The 24,000-nt window shown below is 30.9% G+C and overlaps 1 protein-coding gene across 1 annotated transcript; it reads right to left on the reverse strand.

The window, feature by feature from the left end:
* Window positions 1-10,451: 10,451 nt before the first annotated feature.
* LOC130670376 (cyclin-T-like) lies at window positions 10,452-11,555 on the reverse strand. Its single transcript, XM_057473779.1, has one exon. It carries the CDS (start codon window positions 11,553-11,555, stop codon window positions 10,452-10,454), a length of 1,104 nt encoding a protein of 367 aa, XP_057329762.1.
* Window positions 11,556-24,000: the final 12,445 nt, after the last annotated feature.

Genomic DNA, 24,000 nt, shown 5'->3' on the forward strand with positions numbered 1-24,000 from the left:
TCGTGAGCATAAACATTTGAAAAACATTATTTCTTAGACAATTTTACTTTAGCAATGGAATACTAGCTTCTCGAGGCTTTTCGGCAGCCCACCTTCCTTTATCCCTTATTTTCTACCTGTTTAGCCGCTCAGACAGATAGTTAACAGTAGGGGGTACACAATCTTACGTTTACCGCTCGACGTTTGATTGTGAAATTAAATAAGTCACGCTCATAGATTGGAAATCGCTTTGGGTCTTATCAATATTGTCCTCAACAATATTGTGTAGGCGCGATTTGAATATAAACAGAATAAAACTGAGCATTTGGTTAACGGTAGCCGGGCATACGAACTAGACCTTGATCAATGTAAGTACCCTTTTATTCAATACGTTTATACGAAAATTCGTACCTACGCCCATCACGATCTCCAATCGTGACAACTTCAAGATTGACGAAATTGAAGAAATTATTTTACTTCGTTTAAAAAATTTCCGGTTTTCATTCCGCCCGCTGGAAAATATTTTAGTTGAAAACTCTCTCCTTTTCTGCTCTTACTCTCTCTTTTATTAGAAGAAATATATCTTACATGTATTTATTAGGCTGGCATTTTAAAAAATAGAGATTGATAGAAAATGTTATACTCTAATTTCTTAAAATAATGAATGTTAAGTCCAGGCGGTGATCACTCAATGCTTTTGTATGGGACTCAATTTTGTCAGCTGACTCAGTTTTTCCATACCAACTTAAAAGTGCTGTCTTACAATTTTTAGAGTTTTTATAGTTATTTATACTAATTGTTGATATCCACAAGGTTACCAAATTAGCGGAATCAATTTTGGGAAAATTCGTTTTGTCAAATTTACTAATTAAACTCGACCAAGTCTGACAAAATTGGGCATGGTGGGGGGCAGAAGTGATCACCGCCTGGTTAAGTCGCGCGGACCATGGAGAGAGCGCCATTCCTCTCCAGTACTTCAAGTCGTCTCACTGGACAAAACGGCTGTCGATGTTTTTCAATTAGAATGATTTGAGTCAATCGTGAACGGTCATAGTGGTTAAATCGACAGTCATCAGTTGGCATTTTCGCTGGTTTTTATATAAATTCTGTTGATATATCGAATTTCAATTTTGTTGCACCAGATGAACAAGTTTTTGATTATTGAACTAATGGTATCAATGCTTTACTTGAAATAATATTATTTATGTCTTTTATGTAAAAAATCCATGGAAATTTAGCTTTTATCAATAAAAAAAAAACAAATAATCGAAAAAATAAAATTTTCTTGATTGCTTTATGCACGTATTTCATTTTTAAATGCTTTAGATTGTTAATAGAAAGTAAAAAATCCTTATTCTCTTAATAATAATGTTGATAGAGGCGCTTGGGGCACGAAGGCTCCCTTAAGCCCGTTTTTTCTTTTTGTGGCTTTTAACCATTAAATTCGTTTATTTTCCGTCTATTTCAAAAGAATCAGTCGAAATTGTGCAAAAAATCTAAAAAACATTTTTTTTCCGGGACACAAAGGCCCCCCTCCCCAAAAAGAAAAATATAAAATTTTTTTTCATTTTCCGTCAAGTTATGACCTTTATGATGTTTTCATCATACTTTAGGCCAATATGTCATATGTGGAGTAAAATGGACCATTAAAAAAAACAAAAATTGTAACAAAATATTTAACTTGACGGAAAATAAAAAAAAAATATTTTTTTCGTTACAATTTTTTTTTTTCGAGTGATCCATTTTGCCCAACATATCTCATGTTCGCCTAAAATATGATAAAAACATTATAGAGGTCATAACTCGGCGGAAAGTAAAAAACAAATTTTTTATACCTAATTTTTGAGGGGGGGCCTTCGTGCCCCAGGCTCCCCTATTTTTAATTGAATCAACGACATAAGAAAACAAAATAAAATAAAATCATACATTGCATGCCTTAAGCGCGAGCGTAGATATGCTCTACTCTCGCCTGAAAATTAAAAAACTGGGTTACGTCAGAGTTTTATTTAAACAAAAATATGATTTTTTTTCTTTTTTTATTAGCATTTTATGCGCATAAATAATTGAAATGGTTTGGAAAAAAAATTGGAGATTGTATCATAAATATATGATAGAAATTTTTCATATTTGAAAAGTAGGCATTAATGTGGGAAAAATATTGGAGGGAAGATTGAGATTAATTATCTTTATTAGGCATTAAATAAATAAATATTAATTTTGGAAGAGTTTTGGTCAAAGGATATGAGTTGAGGTATATATAAGACTTGAGTTAGTTTTTACGTGTAAAAAATTTGGTGGCCCTGAAAAGGGCCGTTGTCAACTCAAAGTTCGGGAACTCGAGTATCTAATTATCTGCATCGTCGCATAGAAGAACAGTCAGCTCTATCTGTAAAATTAGATTTCCGTCCACCAGTAGACGCAATAAGTCGGGGTTACTTCGTTTGAAGAAACTCCCGAGGTATACGTAATTGTCGTAGTCGTGGAAAGGTTGTATTTTTGCAGGCAGTCTCAGTAAATTACCTTCCTCACCCACCACACAGCATTCGAGCTCGAAGCTGATTTCAGAATGCTCCGATTTCAATGGAAGGATCCCCAAGGTGATCCAGTGTTCATCTTCTTCGTCGTGGCTAACCTCTACTTTGAAGCTCCAAACGTCGTTGACGTGGAAACCTGAAGCAAACTCTATAAACATCGGACTAACTGTCCCAGCATCGTTGATAAAGAGGAGTTCGTCGAAGTACTCCAGTTCGAAGGAGTGTACAGTTGTGTACGTTGAATTTTGGAAATTACAGTCCATGATGTGTCAAACACTTGATCGTCAATATATAAAGAATGTAACTTGCGAGGCGTACAGCGCAACGTTTCGAGCGTAATAACTGCTACTGACCGTGTGACGTATATGTCAACTTTGACTACCCCCTCCACTAAATTTTAACCAATTACCAAAAAGGTAAAGTTTACCATCACTTCTTAAAAAAAACCAATCACGACGATATTGATTTTCTCCCTCCATTCTTAATTTTAACTAATTAAAATCGAGATATTTCGTGACTATAAAATATTATCAATGCTCTTTTCCAAATAACTGCACCCTTCAATTTTACCTGTATTGGATAAATCATGTTAGGAGTTGATATGTGTGTGACAGAAAAAAGTTTGTTTCGGAACAAAAAGCCATGTTCTTAAATATCATTTTCAAAAAATTAAAAAAAAATTTTTTTTATTTCTAAAACAAAATAATTCAATAATTTAGAACCGGAAATATTTAATTTTACCTCAAATATACTCAATTATTTTTTTAATTTTTGATTTTGAAAACTACATTTTTTTTCAACAAAATTTTATATTTATTAAAGCGGAAATTTTTAAATTACACCAAACTCACGAATCTAGACCGTAGAAAAATTTTTTTTTGCACACCACAACAAAAGCGCTCAGAGTACTTTATGATTTATCTATTATTTTCGACTCGTTCACTCGCATTAAGATATGTCTACGCTTGTTTGATTACACAAAAATCGGTTAAATTGTGTACAAGTGCCCAAAAAAAAATCGAACGATTTTTTTTCTAACGTCTTATGGGCTCAATATTACTTTATATTATAAAAAAAATTTTCACCAAATTTCAGCCAGATATCTTTAAAATTGAGCTACCACAGAGAGGGGTCATCCTTCCCATTTAAGATACCCGCGAAAATTTTTAATTTTAGTTTTTCGTTATAAAAATAAGAAAAAAATTTTTTTTCAAATTCCGCCTAGTATACCCATGTAAAAATTTCCATTACAAGTTGCTGGTCAAGATACTTTTCATAAGACCCTTCTGATAGATTTTACATAGGCTTGTTCAAGACGACGTACATAAGACAATCCTGTAAAAGTCCTGCGCAAACCTGGTCTCAAATCTCCTAGTTGTTTATGTCTTTATATGACCCTATATCTTGCTGCAGACACTGGTCTAAAGATTTATATTTCGAGTCTTGCGCAAGACTTGTTAAAAAACTTTGTGTAATGTTGTACTCCAAGAGTTGTACAAGAATCTTGAACATATCTTGCCCAAGATCTATTGATCAAGTTAACTTCGGCAAATCTTACACCAGAAGCTATCTGCAGATGCTTGGGCATATCTTGCGCCAGATCTGCTCAATACGTGTCATATTACACTGTCTATCTCACTCCTGTCTCTCTCACTTTATCCCCTCTATTGGCACACGTTACTAAAGCTCAGCGATACTCAATTGAAATTATAATTTGACGAAAAACCTTTTTCAATATGGAGTTTATTTTTTAAATAATAAGTGCCGTAAGTAATCTCAAGATCGATTTGCATATTTATAAGCTCATAATAAAATTGTCCATAACATCGATAATATTGGTCTTTTCAAACTATATTCGAGTGCATTTAAAAAAAAAATTATTTTAATTACTAATTAGGGGTATAACACTTTCACGAAATTACTGAACGTAAGTGTTTAATTCTTCAACTAAAGAATTAATCGTTAAAATAGAAATACTTTTTATTGTCCACGTGTCAAAAAAAAAAAAAAAAAACTGACTGAATGTTGTAAGTATAAAAGTTTTATTTAAACTAATTTTCATTAACGATATAGTATGATTTATTAAGTTTAAAAATAATACATCTTTGATTAATGAACCTAAATTTGTATTTTTTAAACAGCAATTGAGATTTAAAGATAGTTTTCTTTTTAAAATTAATTGAAAATTTAAATAATTTTGTTTATTTTACACTCAATAATAAATTTTATTAACTAATCGAAAAGTACGCCTTGCAAAAAAGTAATTTATTAACAAATATATAGTTCAATCAATACAAAAATATTGAATCTCTCCGTTTTAAAACTATGGGCGTGTTCAGAAATACACTCTGGAGGTGAAAAATTACCTATCCAAGTGTGATTAGTACCTTTGTAATGTTTAATCGCATCTATGGTTCGACTAGAGGATATTTCTGAACGCAGGAGTTTAATATTTCTCTTCCAGTAGTCCATCGGCTGAAGAGGAGGTCCCGTAAACATTTTGTTGGCACCGGGTAAATCCAACTGTACCTTATGTATTTTGGGCCAAGGATCACGAAAATTGGGTCCATTTTGTTCAAAAGTGGTGCAAACAATTGTTTATAACAATTTAATTGTTTAAATCAAAATAACTCCCGAGCAGCTGGTTTGTTGGGGCAGTGTAGGGGAAAAAAAAAGTTCAGAATAAAAAAATACACAAAAAAGGTATCATGTGTTTTTTTTGCATCTCAAATATTTCGCGAGATATAATAAAAAAACGAGCCGGCGCTCGGACCTCTCCCTCGCGCACTACCGACTGCCTATGCGCGAGCTCTCTCTCCGCCAAATCGCGTCAGATGCTGGATAGGCCGGAATTTTTCTACACACAAAAAAAAAAAATTCTTGACTGAAGGTAAATATTCTTGATTCAAGAAATCTTTTTTGGAGACCTAAATTTTCTCAGATAAAGTAGAAATCTTCTCCAACCACAACGAATTCTCTTGGCTCAAGAAAATCTTGACTTGGTTCCCGAAAACGTTTGTCTTCAAAAATATTTTCTTGACTCAAGATAACTTTTTTTTCTGTGTAAGTTTTTTACATTAAAAATCATAGAAAAATAAAAAAAAATCGATTAATTGTCGATATTACCAATCGACAGCATTTTTTCTGAAACGAATTTTTGTCGTATCGTCAAAAGACGTTTTTTTTTTTTGTTCACAAATGTTATAAACAAATGGATTTTTTCAAAGTCCGAAATGGGTTCAAAAAATCGAAAAAATGTCGATACTACCAATCGACAGCATTTTTTCTGAAACGAATTTCTGTGGTATCGTCTAAAAACGTTTTTTGGTAGTATCGACATTTTTTCGATTTTTTGAACCCATTTCGGACTTTGAAAAAATCCATTTGTTTATAACATTTGTGAACAAAAAAAAAAACGTCTTTTGACGATACGACAAAAATTCGTTTCAGAAAAAATGCTGTCGATTGGTAATATCGACAATTAATCGATTTTTTTTTTATTTTTCTATGATTTTTAATGTAAAAAACTTACACAGAAAAAAAAGTTATCTTGAGTCAAGAAAATATTTTTGAAGACAAACGTTTTCGGGAACCAAGTCAAGATTTTCTTGAGCCAAGAGAATTCGTCTTGGTTGAAGAAGATTTCTACTTTATCTGAGAAAATGTAGGTCTCCAAAAAAGATTTCTTGAATCAAGAATATTTACCTACAGTCAAGAATTTTTTTTTTTTTCTGTGTAGAAAAATTCCGGCCTATCCAGCATCTGACGCGATTTGGCGGAGAGAGAGCTCGCGCATAGGCAGTCGGTAGTGCGCGAGGGAGAGGTCCGAGCGCCGGCTCGTTTTTTTATTATATCTCGCGAAATATTTGAGATGCAAAAAAAACACATGATACCTTTTCTGTGTATTTTTTTATTCTAAACATTTTTTTTCTTTTACACTGCCCCAACAAACCAGCCGTTCGGGAGTTATTTTGATTTAAACAATTAAATTGTTATAAACAATTGTTTGCACCACTTTTGAACAAAATGGACCCAATTATCGTGATCCTTGGCCCAAAATACATAAGAAACAGTTGGATTTACCCGGTGCCAACAAAATGTTTACGGGACCTCCTCTTCAGCCGATGGACTATAACGAAGTAATAGGGGAACCTGGGGCATGAAGGCCCCCCTCAAAAATTTTGTAAAATTTTTTTTTTTATTTTCGGTCAAATCATGTTATTTTTGATATTTTAAGCTGATCGGCGATATCTGGGGCATAATGGACCACCTGGAAAAAAAAATTTTCTACAAAAATTTTTTTTTTTTTCTAAACTAAAATGAATTTGAAAAATTTACCAATTAAAGCTCTTTTAGGTCAATACACTAAAAAAAAATTCGCGAAGTGTTTAACAGTTTAATATAAATTCATTGAAATGTTGAAACTCCGGACAGGAGTGAGTTGGGGATGACATAAAATCCACGTCACTCCGAGATCACTTCGCTAAAAAAACCCCCAAATTCCCCGTAAAAAAAAATTTTTTTTGTAATAAAATTTTTCATACAATCTATCACTAAAACTATATTTCTATACTATTTTGTGTATTCATCAGGAATTCATCTGGAATCCATATATTTGTGTCAAAATATTACTTCTACATGATATTCAGCGGATTACCTGTGGAATACCGCAACTTTTTTACACGGGCAATTTTTTAAGTTCATTTTTTACTTAAAAAGACTTGAAGATTGAAGGTGTATGCGGCCAGTTTACCGGGTATGGTGAAGATGGACCAGGGTTCGGATCTCCCGAATCTCCGTCGGGAAACCCACACGGAAAAATTATATATCCGTATATATTCGGGCAAATCTGAATATATGCCGCATATATGAATTTTCCGTGTGGGAAGATTGGTGGTAAAATTTGAGTTGTGGTTAATCAGAAAGAATAGTGAAAGAGTTACATGAAATTTTGTTAAAAGTTACTTTACTTTTAAAATTCTCTTTATTTATCATTTTAGTTATTACATGTTTGTTGTCACATAGTTTATGTTTCTTAAGTTATATTATTTTGTACCCGTTTGCTCGCAAACTTTACAAAGTTTATTGATATGTTTTAATTTTGTGTTTTTATATTTATTTAGTGTTTGTGTTTCATTTTAGCTAAAAAATTTTGTTAAAAAAAATCCCTCTATGTTAGAAGTTAGTTCTGAAAAAAATAACAACAATAATAGTCGCATCGGTATTGGCGACCCAATGAGAACTTATTTAGCAGTGGAGGAAAAATTTTCTCATCTGTGAGCGGCTCGCAGTTACCAATGCAAAATAATCAGAAAAATAACTGCGTCGGTATCTGCAATGCAATGACAATGTAATCAAAGTCACGAGAAAAATTTTGTATAATTTTCGGTGGCCTATAAAAATTATATGGAATTTTTCGGTGATAAAAATTTTGACACTCGATGATTTTCTTTGACATCTTGGGTACTCAAGTGTAATTAATTTACTTACAGGAATAATAAAATAAAATAATTTTAATTTTTCAATCTACACTTGGAGAATTTTACGGTATTTTTCACGTAATATTTTATAGAAAAATTACTATACGTATTGTATAGCATGACGGCATTATAAAATTTGTAATTTTGACAAAGCAACATATTTAAATTTATTTTAAAAATTTTTACTGGCTACATCGCAATTTATTATACTGAATTAGAGTATTGAGTATAAAATGAAAGCAACAAATGAAAAAAAAATCGGTCTGTCAGTTGACCCTGCGGGCCAGCCCCAAAACTTCCCGCTGTTAACGAGCTCAAGAACCTCGAAAACATTATTGTGAATACATTTTCGAGCTCGACAATACGTTTGTATGCTGTTGTTTTCGAAAAAAAAACGTTTTTCAACATTTTTTCTTCAACGATATCTCTCAAACGAATAAACCGATTGAGACGGTTGAGGTGGCAATCGACGCGTTTTATCAAATTCTAAAGCTGATCAAATTTTGAATTCGATTTATCGAGTCGTTTTTGAGATATTTCAAAAAAAATAAAAAATTTTTTTTTTTAATTCTTTCGACAACGGTTTCTTTTGAACGAATAAACCGATTTTGATGGTTAAGATGGCATTCGACGCTGCTTATAAAGCTCTAGAGCCCAGTTTATTTTGGAATCAATCCATCGAGCACATTAAAAGTTATCCAAAAAAAACATTTTTGAAAAAATTTTATTTTTGGAATATCTCTGAACGAGCCCTACCGATCAAGCTCAATTGTCTCACGGCTTCAAGATATTGACAATCCGCGTCGAATGACACCTTAAAGTTCAAAAGCGGTTCATCCGTTCAAAAGATACAGGTATTTACATACGTACGTACGTACGTACATATATACACTCGGATATGATCTTGAAATTAGTCAGAATAGCTTCCTAGGACCTCAAAACGTCGACATCTGATGGAAATTCGATTTTCGTAAGTCGGACCGAAACCAATAACTTCCCGAATTTTTGAAAATTTACAATTTTCTTAGCGGGAAGTTAAAAATTCATAATTTTCAAAATATATTTCGATATTTTTTGTCTGCTTCCACTAATAAACCGATTTTTCTCTTCCCGACCTCAAAATTCAAGAATTTTATATCAATAAAGTTTCTATTCATTTATTTTAATAATTTTAATTTTTAAGAATTATGAAAATCTTAATTTTAAAATTACGGTTTTCTTTTTAGTCCTAAGAGAAAATAATAAAAGACATTTTCTTTTTTTAATTAAATTCTGAACAACTTTTACTCAAAAAATTTGTTTATACGGCCAATATTTTCACCGTAATTCTAAAATTAATATTCATATAAATAATTCAAACTGTTGATAATTGTGGAAATCTTAATTTTGAAATTACGGCTTTCTTTTTAGTCCTAAGAAAAAATAATAAGAGACATTTTTTTTTTTTAATTAAATTTCCTAGGACTTTTGCTTAAAAAATTTTTTTCGACAACCAATATTTTTTCCGTAATTTCAAAAATTTGACACCAGTATTTATTATTGCTTGATTTTAAATTAAAGCGAAAATCTTGGCCCTATTTATGACACTGAAAGTAGCCGACGTCTAATTTTTGAATTTTTTTTTTAAACATGACATTTTAAAAAATTGCACCTATAGTTTTTTTAATTTTATATATGAGCAATTATTTTTTTTTTAATTAAATTCTTGAAAAATACATTTGAAAATTTTTAACTGTCTGCTAACTTCAGGATCATATTTTTTTTTTAAATTTTTTATTTAAAGATAATTTGTATTTTTTATAAATAGAAAGTGATATTTTGAATTAAATTTTTGATTTTTATTCTGCATTCATTAAAAAATTTTATAAAAATTTAATTTGGAAAAATTAACTAAGTGTAAGTGCAGTAGACATCCGACAATTTTTTAATTACATCTAAAAAAATTAAATAAGTAAAGTAATAAAATTTTTAAAAAATGCATCTACTGAATTTCGAATTGTCTAAATATGAATTTTTTTTTTTTTATTTTGTAAACATTTTAATTTATTATTTCAAAGTTTAAAAAATTGTCAGATGTTCGCTAACTTTACTGTCATAAAAATTAATTATTACTCTTAAAATGAAATTACTTATATAAAATAATTAATTATATTAAAATCAAAACAAAAAGAGGATTTCGTTTTATTAATATTTTATTTTTCAAAAGACATGATTAAGTCTATGGTGCATTATCATTAATTTTAATTACATTATTATTCAATTATTTACAAAAAATATATTAAACTTATTAAATAAAAAGTAAATTTTTAAAATATAATTTACTATTTTACTATTTACTATTTACATGAAATACTTAATATTTAATTTATGAAAATAATAAAACCTACAATAATATTTTACAATAAAAAATAACTGGATGATAAATAATTATGTACAAAAAATTAAAAAATTATTGAAATTACAAAAGCTTACGTCTCTTAGCAGAACACAAAATACTGCCCATGTCGTAATTATTTTGACGCTTACGGCTGTGGTCCACATCCGCTTCAGTTGAGGGTACAAGCTGGCAGGTACTTCCAATGGAATTATCCTGAACTTCTACATCAGGAGGTGAAGAAGTCGATGATCCATCTGATTCAGATTTTTTCTTCATCAGTCTATTACGATACTCGTGATAGCTGATTTTTCGTCGAGTTCTTGGCTTCTCGACTTCAGGGTTACCGGAAACAATTTCTGGATCCGATGAACTGGGGGTCGTCGCTATCCGATTCACTGCAGTCACTTTGACCGATGGATTTTTAAATAATCCCATCACCCGGTTTTTTATCCTGGGTGACATTTTATCTAAAACCGCTTTGAACTCCCTGTCCATCTCAATCAGTAAATCGAAGGTCACTTTGGTGTCGAGGAGCCAAAACCATAGATTCCCGTCTATGACTTGGGGAATCTTCCACTGCGATGATTGGATGGTGAAATAAATACAGAATGACGCCACAACTGCCGGTTTATATTTCACGCACATTGACGTCATCTGTAAAGTGTAATTAGCCATCTGCAGGAAAATCTTGCATAGTTCCTTGCAAGCTTTTATTTCCCCACAGAATTTCTTGATGTAATGATGAGGGTGACTAACCCCCATCTTGAATCCAAGTGTTCCCAGAAGAAGTTGCTCATTTGAAGTGAGTGCCTTGACCTTCTCCTGGTTCTCGGCAAAAGTAGTGTTCAGTTGGTGAACTTCGTATTTGTTGAGGCAGACATGAAGAGCGCTGATGACCGCCTGCGATTTTTGTGGCTCTTCTTCCACCTTTGCCGCCAGAAAAATCGCTGCCGTGGCAATTTCATACCGGTGAAACTTGGCTAATGAATGGTGAATAAAAAATCTGTGCATGTACACAATGGCAGTGTGCACACAGACTTCTGACAACTTTAGCCGCTTGCCCAAATCAGTTATAAGGTAAGCGGCTTGTTGTTTGTGATCTAGCTCCTTCTCCGCGCTGATGCCATCCTTGGAACTAGGAGAGTTCTTCAACTCTTCTTTGTTGAAATACCACTTTTGACCCATTTTTATTCACAATTTTTCACTGTTAATTTAACTTCACTGGAAACTTTCTTACTCTGCACTGGAACAGCTTAAGCACTTTGAAATAACACAATTTGGTTTTTTCCGTAACTTTTGAAATATTCTCAGACGAACTGTTGGGTACGAAGTTCGAGAATAAAGTGAGGAAATATTGACAAGACACTAAAATTTAAGGGATTTTATAACAAAAGAAATTGTCACAACAATGGGTATGGGGGTAATTAAAAAGTAATAGTTTGGGGCTGAAGAAATGTACCTGATGTAATTAGGAAAAGGTAATTAGACTTAGAACTCACAATATTATGGTCATTAAGGTCTGCATATTCACGTGTGAACGTAATTACTATTCCTGTGAAAGACCAAATGGCAAATAAATAAGTTTGTCATTATATATTTATGCCGAAATCTCAAATAATAGATTTAAAATTTCCTGAAAATTAAAGTATACGGAAATAAATTACCTGTGTACATTAAGAGGCAACAAAGAACATAATGACGGTAATCAGTAAATAGTATCATTTTGAATAGGTATTCTTTCATTTACAATTCAAACGTACATAATTATAAAATAAATATTAAAATTTATTGTCTATACAGGAAAAATTAATTTTTGGAATTAAAAAATTGTAATTTGAAAATTAAAAATTTATGATGTGTATTATAAAATGTATTCTTTATATTGACATCCAGGTTTCGAGTTTTAATTTTAAACATCACCCGTGTAAAAAATTGCGGAATTTCGCCGGTAATTCACAGGTGATCAGCTGAATATCATGTGTAAGTGATATTTTGACAAAAATATGAATTTCAGATGATTTTCGGATGAATATCAAAAGATAATATGTAAAAAAAAGTTAGTAATAGATTGTAATGATTTTATTATAAGTTGACACGTAAAATGGGAGATATTTTTTTTTAAATCAGCAGTAATAGTCCATCGGCTGAAGAGGAGGTCCCGTAAACATTTTGTTGGCACCGGGTAAATCCAACTGTTTCTTATGTAGTTTGGGCCAAGGATCACGGAAATCGGGTCTATTTTGTTCAAAAGTGGTGCAAACAATTGTTTGTAACAATTTAATTGTTTAAATCAAAATAACTCCCGAACGGCTGGTTTGTTGGGGCAGTGTAGAGGAAAAAAAATGTTTAGAATAAAAAAATACACAAAAAAGGTATCATGTGTTTTTTTTGCATCTCAAATATTTCGCGAGATATAATAAAAAAACGAGCCGGCGCTCGGACCTCTCCCTCGCGCACTAGCGACTGCCTATGCGCGAGCTCTCTCTCCGCCAAATCGCGTCAGATGCTGGATAGGCCGGAATTTTTCTACACACAAAAAAAAAAAATTCTTGACTGAAGGTAAATATTCTTGATTCAAGAAATCTTTTTTGGAGACCTAAATTTTCTCAGATAAAGTAGAAATCTTCTCCAACCACAACGAATTCTCTTGGCTCAAGAAAATCTTGACTTGGTTCCCGAAAACGTTTGTCTTCAAAAATATTTTCTTGACTCAAGATAACTTTTTTTTCTGTGTAAGTTTTTTACATTAAAAATCATAGAAAAATCAAAAAAAAATCGATTAATTGTCGATACTACCAATCGACAGCATTTTTTCTGAAACGAATTTTTGTCGTATCGTCAAAAGACGTTTTTTTTTTTTGTTCACAAATGTTATAAACAAATGCATTTTTTCTGAAACGAATTTTTGTCGTATCGTCAAAAGACGTTTTTTTTTTTTGTTCACAAATGTTATAAACAAATGCATTTTTTCTGAAACGAATTTTTGTCGTATCGTCAAAAGACGTTTTTTTTTTTGTTCACAAATGTTATAAACAAATGCATTTTTTCTGAAACGAATTTTTGTCGTATCGTCAAAAGACGTTTTTTTTTTTTGTTCACAAATGTTATAAACAAATGCATTTTTTCTGAAACGAATTTTTGTCGTATCGTCAAAAGACGTTTTTTTTTTTGTTCACAAATGTTATAAACAAATGGATTTTTTCAAAGTCCGAAATGGGTTCAAAAAATCGAAAAAATGTCGATACTACCAATCGACAGCATTTTTTCTGAAACGAATTTCTGTCGTATCGTCAAAAAACGTTTTTTGGTAGTATCGACATTTTTTCGATTTTTTGAACCCATTTCGGACTTTGAAAAAATCCATTTGTTTATAACATTTGTGAACAAAAAAAAAACGTCTTTTGACGATACGACAAAAATTCGTTTCAGAAAAAATGCTGTCGATTGGTAATATCGACAATTAATCGATTTTTTTTTTATTTTTCTATGATTTTTAATGTAAAAAACTTACACAGAAAAAAAAGTTATCTTGAGTCAAGAAAATATTTTTGAAGACAAACGTTTTCGGGAACCAAGTCAAGAAAAATTCCGGCCTATCCAGCATCTGACGCGATTTGGCGGAGAGAGAGCTCGCGCATAGGCAGTCGCTAGTGCGCGAGGGAGAGGTCCGAGCGCCGGCTCGTTTTTTTATTATATCTCGCGAAATATTTGAGATGCAAAAAAAACACATGATACCTTTTTTGTGTATTTTTTTATTCTAAACATTTTTTTTCTCCTACACTGCCCCAACAAACCAGCCGTTCGGGAGTTATTTTGATTTAAATATTTAAATTGTTATAAACAATTGTTTGCACCACTTGTGAACAAAATGGACCCAATTATCGCGATCCTTGGCCCAAAATACATAAGAAACAGTTGGATTTACCCGGTGCCAACAAAATGTTTACGGGACCTCCTCTTCAGCCGATGGACTACAGAGTGTGTTTCTGAACATGCTCTATATATAGTTTTCAATATATATAGAATTTCAATTGAGTACCGCTGAGCTTTGGTAACGTGTGCCAATAGAGGGGATAAAGTGAGAGAGACAGGAGTGAGATGGACAGTGTAATATGACACGTATTGAGCAGATCTGGCGCAAGATATGCCCAAGCATCTGCAGATAGCTTCTGGTGTAAGATTTGCCGAAGTTAACTTGATCAATAGATCTTGGGCAAGATATGTTCAAGATTCTTGTACAACTCTTGGAGTATAACATTACACAAAGTTTTTTAACGTCTTGCGCAAGACTTGAAATATAAATCTTTAGGCCAGTGTCTGCAGCAAGATATAGGGTCATATAAAGACATAGACAACTAGGAGATTTGAGACCAGGCTTGCGCTAGACTTTTACAAGACTGTTATATGGGAATTAACTTGACGGAAAATAAAAAAAAAAATAATTTATTTTTTTTGAGTGGTCCATTTTGCCCCACATATCTCATATTGGCCTATAGTATGATAAAAACATTATAGAGGTCATAACTCGACGGAAAGTAAAAAACAAATTTTCTACCTAATTTTTGAGGAGGGCCTTCGTGCCCCAGGCTCTCCTATTTTTAATTGAATCAACGACATAAGAAAACAAAATATAATAAAATTATGTATTTTTCATATATTTCAACATATATATATTTTAATTATTTTCATGGGGGTACACGTACAGACACTTTGACATCATTCTGACGTAATCGCAATTGCTTCCTACGACTTCCGAACGTCAACATCTGATGAAATTTCAATTCTCGGAAATCGAAGTAAAATATATAATGACTTTAGTTACAATTACACGGAAAAAAATGAACTTTAATAATCAGTGTTTGAAATTATAACCCGGAATCCAGGTATCAATATGGGGAATTTGAACATTCTAAATAATAAATTTTATAATACTTGTCGTCAATATTCTCAGTATCAGTCACGATTTTTAGAGCTCAAAATATCGATAGATTAATGATCAGGAGACACGGTAGTGTCTCGCGCCAAGTACACGTTCAAACACATGTATATGTGTGAAGTGTCATGGCGCGAGCCTGCCGTGTATCTATACCGTAGACATAGTCGTTTTTGGCTCTTTTTAGCTCTCATTTTTAAAAACTTTTTTAAAATTATAAATTTTCAGAAAGTTCCTTCTCTATTCGAAAGATGATTGATTGTTCGTCTTAAAATTATAAAACTTTATTCATTTTAGTTATGAGAACTAATTTAAATAATGAAATTAGGCCAGCATATACTATAGCACCCCCAATTTAGACACTTTTATAAATTTTTTCATGCAAAAAGGGCACTGCCAGAGAATAAAAAGTTGTAAGAAATGCCACACAGAAAAAAAAAAATCTTGACTCAAGAAAATTTTTCTTCAACCAAGAAATTTTTCAACGAGTGGAATGAAAACCGGAAATTTCTTGAACGAAGTGAAATAATTTCTTGAATTTTAAATCTTCAATTAAGAAAAAAAATTCTTAAGCCAATACATATTTCATACTTGGTCCAATAATAGAATTACTTGTTTTAAAAACTTGCAGTTTTTAGTTTAATAATAATTTTTCTTAACCTGAGTATGTTACTTACTTAAACCAAGAAATAAAAATATTAAGTTCGAGAAAGTTATACACTTAATTAAAGAACTATGATGTTTTGAAACAATAAACGGTACAAACTCAAACTAAAATTAAAGGGAGTTGATTCAAGAAATTTAAACTCTTGGTTTGAGTATAGTGTACTTTCTCTGACCAATCACACGAAAAATCTCAAACCAAGATTACTAGAGTCTCAAGCCAAGAAAGTTTTCTCTTGGATTCTCACTCATAGATGCTCCCTCCTTCGCACCCGAAGGAATGAATACTCCCCACTCTCTCTCTTTCTCACACTAGCGCAGCAAATGGATTTTGAGTTCACCTTTTTATTTTAAATAAATTAAAAATTAAATAACCAAATTATATTATTATAATAAATTAATTGATTAATGTAATTAAATAATTTTGAATAATTTCTCAATTTTTTTTGTAATTAAATTTGTTTTTTTTTTTATTTTTAACTTTTTTATATTTATGTCGAAATTCATTTATGAACGATTCATACAATCCGTCCAGTATTTTGGTAAAATGTCAAAACTAACATTTTTCTAAATTATTGGCGATAAAATTTGTAATATTAATTCTGGGTTTAGGATTTAAAAATGTGACTGACCATAAGCCAGCGTGGTTCAGTATATGTGGGCAAAGTAAACGTGGCCTAGCAAAGGCTTGGGTGGCTTAGTTGGTAAAGCTCTCGCGTGACGCCGAATCGATCTGGGTTCGATTCCTCGGTTAAGCGATAATTGTTTAAATATTTAACTTATTGCGAAACTTGCCCATCCCTCATGAATGCTTCTGATATAGTATTTATTTGCTTCACAGCATTGTTTGTAATATTTAAACAAAAAAAAAATTCTTCATTGAAAAAATGAAACAAAAAAAAATAAAATTTTTTAGCTCGATAGATTTATTTGCTTAATTGAAGAAATTAATTTCTTGGCTTAAAATTTTTTTTTTGTTTGCGACAAATAAAAAAATTCTTGGCCCAAGAAAGTTTCTCCTTGGTTTAAAAAATTTTTTTTCTTAGTACAAAAACTTTTTTTTTTAGCTCAAGACATTGTTTCTTGACTCGATAAGGTAACAGTCTTTTGACAAGAAACAAATTTCTCGAGTTAAAAACAAACTTTCTTGGCCCGAGAAAATAATGCTTTAAACCAAGAACAAACTTTCTTGGGCCAAGAAAGTTTGTTCTTGGTTTAAAACGTTATTTTTCATGGTTCAAAAACTTTTTCGTTTCAGCTCAAGATATGTTTTCTTGACTTAAAAACGTAACAATTTTCAGCCAAAAAAAAAATTTGTCGAATTGAAAAAAAAATCTTCTCGAACCAAAAGAAAAATTTTTGGGACCAAGAAAGTTTTTTCTTGGTTTAAAGAATTTATGTTTTAGACTAAGAAAATTATGTCTTCCGCGAAGGAAATAATTTCTTGATCCAAATAATTTTTTTACTTCAATAAAGTAAGAAATTTCGCTTGGTTCAAGAAAAAAATTTCGAAGACATTTTATTTCTTGTTTCAAGATTTCCTTTTTTTCTGTGCATGATTCAGTAAAACATTGAAATTTTTTTATAGCAATGGTTCATTTTTGCGCCACCAGCGGTGCTTCAGTCTGTATTTTTTACTATAGTTTCATTGAGTTATATAGAAATTCTGATATAAAATTCAAACAATCCGTACTTAAATTATCGATATCATATCAGGAGATGACGATCAATAGAATGTAAGAACGTTTTAGATTTCAATGATACAAATTAGAGGTGGGTAGTTCCGGACCTGTATTAGTTCCATGAACTATGTCTTTTGTCGGATACGTATCCGATCGTTCCTTAAAATTCACTTTAGTATACTCACTAGTTCTTTTTTGTCCACCACTGCCGTCATCACCAACAAACAGTAAAGCAGCAGAATAATTTTTGGTTGATGATTTCTTATGAAACTTTGAGTTGAATACCATCATAATTCATTCTCTATTTAGTATAAAATAATGAAGTTCGCCCTGAATGCGCCTTAAACACATGAGTCGCATAGCATAATGTTGTGTATAATAGAATATTTTGTATGTCTACGTTCTAAATACTGAACCTTCATGAGAATTAAAAACGTTAAATAGTTCCACGGATATGATTCCAGGAACTAGTTCCTTTTCGCTCCGGAAACGTTCCAGGTTCAATCCGGAATGTTCCCGGAACTACCCACCTCTAATACAAATAAATCCTTGTTAATGTCTAAGATGAATTTTTTTTATTCATTTCGTATTCAAAGTTTACTTGTATTTTTTATATGTTTCCTGATTTTGCATACATATATAGATACATATATACCTATACCACAGAAATACCTATTTGTGGGTAGCTAAAAATTTTATTTTTTATTTTCTTGAGTTCTATCCGCTAGGTGGTATCAAAATCGTATAATATTTAGCGCGATGACAGATACAGATGCTCCAATAGTTACTTTAGCTAGAAATTAACGGTAATTTGATGTTGAAATTGCCTGAAATTTTCTGCCTGAATTTGCCGACAGTTTGACAACAAAAAGTGGAAAGAAAAATTTGCGGTTAATTTTTTCTCAATTTAAAGGTTAATTTTTACTACAAAAAAAAAATCCGTAATGTTTGTTCTTACCATTTTAGAAGGTAAGCATATTTATACATAAAATTGTCTACAATGTGAGGATAAAAAAATACTTAACAATTTTTCAAGTCAAATTAACAATAAATTGACATAAAATTTGCCTAAAAATTGACGACAACTTTTTTCTAGTCAACTTTTGAAGTGAATTTGCATTCTAATTCGGGCAGTAAATTTACGTCAAATTCAATAGCAAGTTGCATACAAATTATCGTCAAATATGAAAAAGTCCGAAGTTGACAGAAATTTGACGAAAAATTCAACGAAACTTTTGTAAGTAAATTTTTGCTAAAGCAAACTGTGCTATTAGGGTGTTGTCATTGGCTGTCTTTGACCGAACCTCCCTAATAGCACAGTTTGCTTCAGCAAAAATTTCCTTGAATTTTTCTTCAAATATCCGTCAACTTCGGACTTTTCTATTTTTGACGACGATTTGCATACAACTTGCTAAACAATTAGACGTCAATTAACCACCCGAATTAAAATGCAAATTCACTTCGAAAGTTGACTAGAAAAAATTTTTTGTAAGTTTTCAGGCAAATTTTTACATCAATTTATTGTTAATTTGACTCGAAAAATTGTATAGCATTTTTTTACCGTAGAATTGTAGACAATTTTATGTATAAATTTGCTTACCTTCTGAAATGGTAGAAACAAACATAAATGACTTTTTATTTTATCGTAAAAATTTACCTTCAAATCGAGGAAAAATTAACCGCAAATTTTTCTTTCTAACTTTTGCTGTTAAATTGTCGACAAATTTAGGCAGCGAATTTCAGGCAATTTTAATATCAAGTTACTGGTAATTTCCAGCTAAAGTGGCTATTAGGGTATGCATAAGGATATACATATACATATATATATTCTAATAGCCACTTTAGCTTGGGACTGACAGTTATTTGACAGTTGAAATGACTGAAGTTTGCTGCCCAAATACGCCGACAATTTGAAAGCAAAAGTTGGAAAAATCAACTTAATGTCATTGTCTGACGGTAACACTTGTAGTCAAGTTGAATACAAGTTACAGACAATTTACTGTCATTTTAACCGTAACTTTGCTCTCCAACATTTTCCTTTAAGTTGGCTTCAGAATATGGCAGTGGCTTGAAGTTCACTTGCGGTTATGGTGGCTATCAGGGTACTTCCCTAATAACAACTTTAGCTTGAAATTGACAGTAATTTGACATTGAAATTTCCTGAATTTGCTGACATTTTGACAGCAAAAATTGGAAAGAAAAATTTGCGGTTAATTTTTCCTCAATTTAAAGGTTAATTTTTACTACAAAAAAAAAGTCTGTCATGTTCGTTCTTACCATTGCTGAAGATAAGCGAATTTATACATAAAAATTAATTAATCAGGTTATGATATTGAAATATCCAAAAATTCTCTTAGAATCCACTCAACTGCGACAAGAACCGCATAGAATCCTATAGACTGTAGTGGTTTCTATGCGGTTTTTGTCGCAGTTGAGTGGATTCTATGGGAATTTTTGGATAGGGTTAGCAGTACAAAATTACTACAATTGTTAACAAACAATTTTATTGTTTCGACAAGATAATACTATAAACAATATAGGCTCACTTGTCTTAAATTATAAATCGATTTCTAATAGTGTATATCAAAATCATTAACAATCAACATAACAAAAAAAAAACAAATCCTACCAAAAACAGATTCTCTGTATAAAATCGCGCCAAGTACACATTTAAAATTTTTTACAATTAAAAAAAGATTCTTTTTACAAAAAAAATAAATCAAATAGAAAAAATACCAAGTACCTAATATAATTCGGAATCATGAGAAAAATTTTCATAGAATTGAAAAAAAAATTGAAAAAAAAAATTTCAATGTACTTGGTGTGCCTATAAACTGGAAAAAAAAGAAAATTAAATTTTATTAGAAAATAATTTATATGCGAAATCAATTCTCGAAATTAATTTTGCTTGAATAAATTTAGTAATGCACACCAAGTACATTGAAATTTTTTTTTTCAATTCTTTGAAAATGTTTTTCATGATTCCGAATTATATTAGGTACTTGGTATTTTTTCGATTTGATTTATTTTTTTTGTAAAAAGAATCTTTTCTTAATTGTAAAAAATTTTAAACGTGTACTTGGCGCGATTTTATACAGAGAATCTGTTTTTGGTAGGATCACATTTTCTTTATGGAATATAGTAATTATTATTATTATTTCTGTTACTTTTAATCCTACCAAAAACAGATTTTCTGTATAAAATCTCGCCAAGTACACGTTTAAAATTTTTTACAATTAAGAACAGATTCTTTTTACAAAAAAAAAATAAATCAAATCGAAAAAATACCAAGTACCTAATATAATTCGGAATCATGAAAAACAATTTCATAGAATTGGAAAAAAAAATTGAAAAAAACAATTTCAATGTACTTGGTGTGCATTACTTAATTTATTCAAGCAAAATTAATTTCGAGAATTGATTTTGCATATAAATTATTTTCTAATAAAATTTAATTTTCTTTTTTTTCCAGTTTATAGGCACACCAAGTACATTGAAATTTTTTTTTTCAATTTTTTTTTCAATTCTATGAAAATTTTTTTCATGATTCCGAATTATATTAGGTACTTGGTATTTTTTCGATTTGAGTTATTTTTTTTGTAAAAAGAATCTTTTCTTAATTGTAAAAAATTTTAAATGTGTACTTGGCGCGATTTTATACAGAGAATCTGTTTTTGGTAGGATTTGTTTTTTTTTTGTTATGTTGATTGTTAATGATTTTGATATACACTATTAGAAATCGATTTATAATTTAAGACAAGTGAGCCTATATTGTTTATAGTATTATCTTGTCGAAACAATAAAATTGTTTGTTAACAATTGTAGTAATTTTGTACTGCTAACCCTATCCGAAAATTCCCATAAAATCCACTCAACTGCGACAAAAACCGCATAGAAACCAATACAGTCTATAGGATTCTATGCGGTTTTTATCGCAGTTGAGTGGATTCTAAGGGAATTTTTGGATATTTCAATATCATAACCTGATTAATTAATTTTTATGTATAAATTCGCTTATCTTCAGCAATGGTAAGAACGAACATTACAGACTTTTTTTTTGTAGTAAAAATTAACCTTTAAATTGAGGAAAAATTAACCGCAAATTTTTCTTTTCAATTTTTGCTGTCAAAATGTCAGCAAATTCAGGAAATTTCAATGTCAAATTACTGTCAATTTCAAGCTAAAGTGGTTATTAGGGAAGTACCCTGATAGCCACCATAACCACAAGTGAACTTCAAGCCACTGCGATATTCTGAAGTCAACTTGAAGGAAAATGTTGGAGAGCAAAGTTACGGTTAAAATGACAGTAAATTGTCTGTAACTTGTATTCAACTTGACTACAAGTGTTACCGTCAGACAATGACATTAAGTTGATTTTTCCAACTTTTGCTTTGATATTGTAGGCGTATTTGGGCAGCAAATTTCGGTAATTTCAATTGACAAATAATTGTCAGTCCCAAGCTAAAGTGGCTATTAGAATATATATATGTATATGTATATCCTTATGGGTCATTCCATGTTAAATCGACCAATAGTTGGAATCAACCCCTTTCGATTTGGACGAATTTTGGTCAGAAGTTTTCTCTCATCATATAACGAAGTTCTGCCGAGGGAAAAAAAATAAAAAAAATTTTTTCAAAAGTTATGCAATTTTGAAAATTTCACTACTTTTCCTGTTTCTTAAACTTATTCTTCAAAGATCTCGAAAACTATTACGATTACTCTAATGATCTGAGCTAGGTTTTAAAGAGGATACTTAAAGGTACCAAAAAAAAATTTTTTTGAAAAATTTTTTCAAAAATTCGCTTTTTGGGAAAATTTTGAAATTTCCAAAATTGCAAAAGTCGATGACCGCCATCAAATTTTTCGATCAAATTTTTTTCTAGAGTACCTCTAATTGATTTCAAAAGATCCTAAAATTTTTAAGTAGGGGTTTTTTTTTGTTCAAAAGATATAAATTTTTGAATTTTAGGAAAAAAAAAATTTTCTTTCTTTGGCATTGACTGAATAAAACAATGATAAATTCACTTGTAATTTTCAATTTTAAGGCTCAAAAATTTATTTTAATGCAAAAGAGTCAATAAAAAACTTATTAATTAATAAGTTTTTTATTGACTCTTTTGCCTAGCTCAGATCATTAGAGTAATTGTAATAGTTTTCGAGATCTTTGAAGAATAAGTTTAAGAAACAGGACAATTAGTGAAATTTTCAAAATTGCATAACTTTTGAAAAAAATTTTTTTATTTTCTTTCCCTTGGCAGAACTTCGTTATATGATGAGAGAAAACTTCTGACCGAAATTCGTCCAAATCGAAAGGGGTCGATTCCAACTATTGGTCGATTTGACATGGAATGACCCTTATGCATACCCTAATAGCCACTTTAGCTTGAAATTACCAGTAACTTGATATTAAAATTGCCTGAAATTCGCTGCCTGAATTTGTCGACAATTTGACAGCAAAATTTAGAAAGAAAAATTTGCGATTAATTTTTCCTCAATTTGAAGGTAAATTTTTACGATAAAAAAAAAGTCAGTTATGTTTGTTTCTACCATTTCAGAAGGTAAGCAAATTTATACATAAAATTGTCTACAATTCTACGGTAAAAAAATGCTATACAATTTTTCAAGTCAAATTAACAATAAATTGACGTAAAAATTTGTCTGAAAACTTACGAAAAATTTTTTCTAATTAACTTTTGAAGTGAATTTGCATTTTAATTCGGGTGGTAAATTGACGTCTAATTGTTTAGCAAGTTGTATGCAAATCGTCGTCAAAAACAGAAAAGTCCGAAGTTGACGGATGTTTGAAGAAAAATTCAAGAAAATTTTTGCTGAAGCAAACTGTGCTATTAGGGAGTTTCGGTCAAAGACAGCCAATGACAACACCCTAATAGCAGTTTGCTTTAGCAAAAATTTACTTACAAAAGTTTCGTTGAACTTTTTGTCGAATTCCCGTCAACTTCGGACTTTTCCATATTTGACGATAATTTGTATGCAACTTGCTATTGAATTTGACGTAAATTTACTGCCCGAATGAGAATGCAAATTCACTTCAAAAGTTGACTAGAAAAAAGTTGTCAATTTTCAGGCAAATTTTATGTCAATTTATTGTTAATTCGACTTGAAAAATTGTTAAGTATTTTTTTATCCTCAAATTGTAGACAATTTTATGTATAAATATGCTTACCTTCTAAAATGGTAAGAACAAACATTACGGATTTTTTTTTTTTGTAGTAAAAATTAACCTTTAAATTGAGAAAAAATTAACCGCAAATTTTTCTTTCCACTTTTTGTTGTCAAACTGTCAGCAAATTCAGGCAGAAAATTTCAAGCAATTTCAACATCCAATTAT

Source organism: Microplitis mediator, chromosome 6, assembly GCF_029852145.1.
Source record: "Microplitis mediator isolate UGA2020A chromosome 6, iyMicMedi2.1, whole genome shotgun sequence".
Taxonomy (NCBI): Eukaryota; Metazoa; Arthropoda; class Insecta; order Hymenoptera; family Braconidae; genus Microplitis; species Microplitis mediator.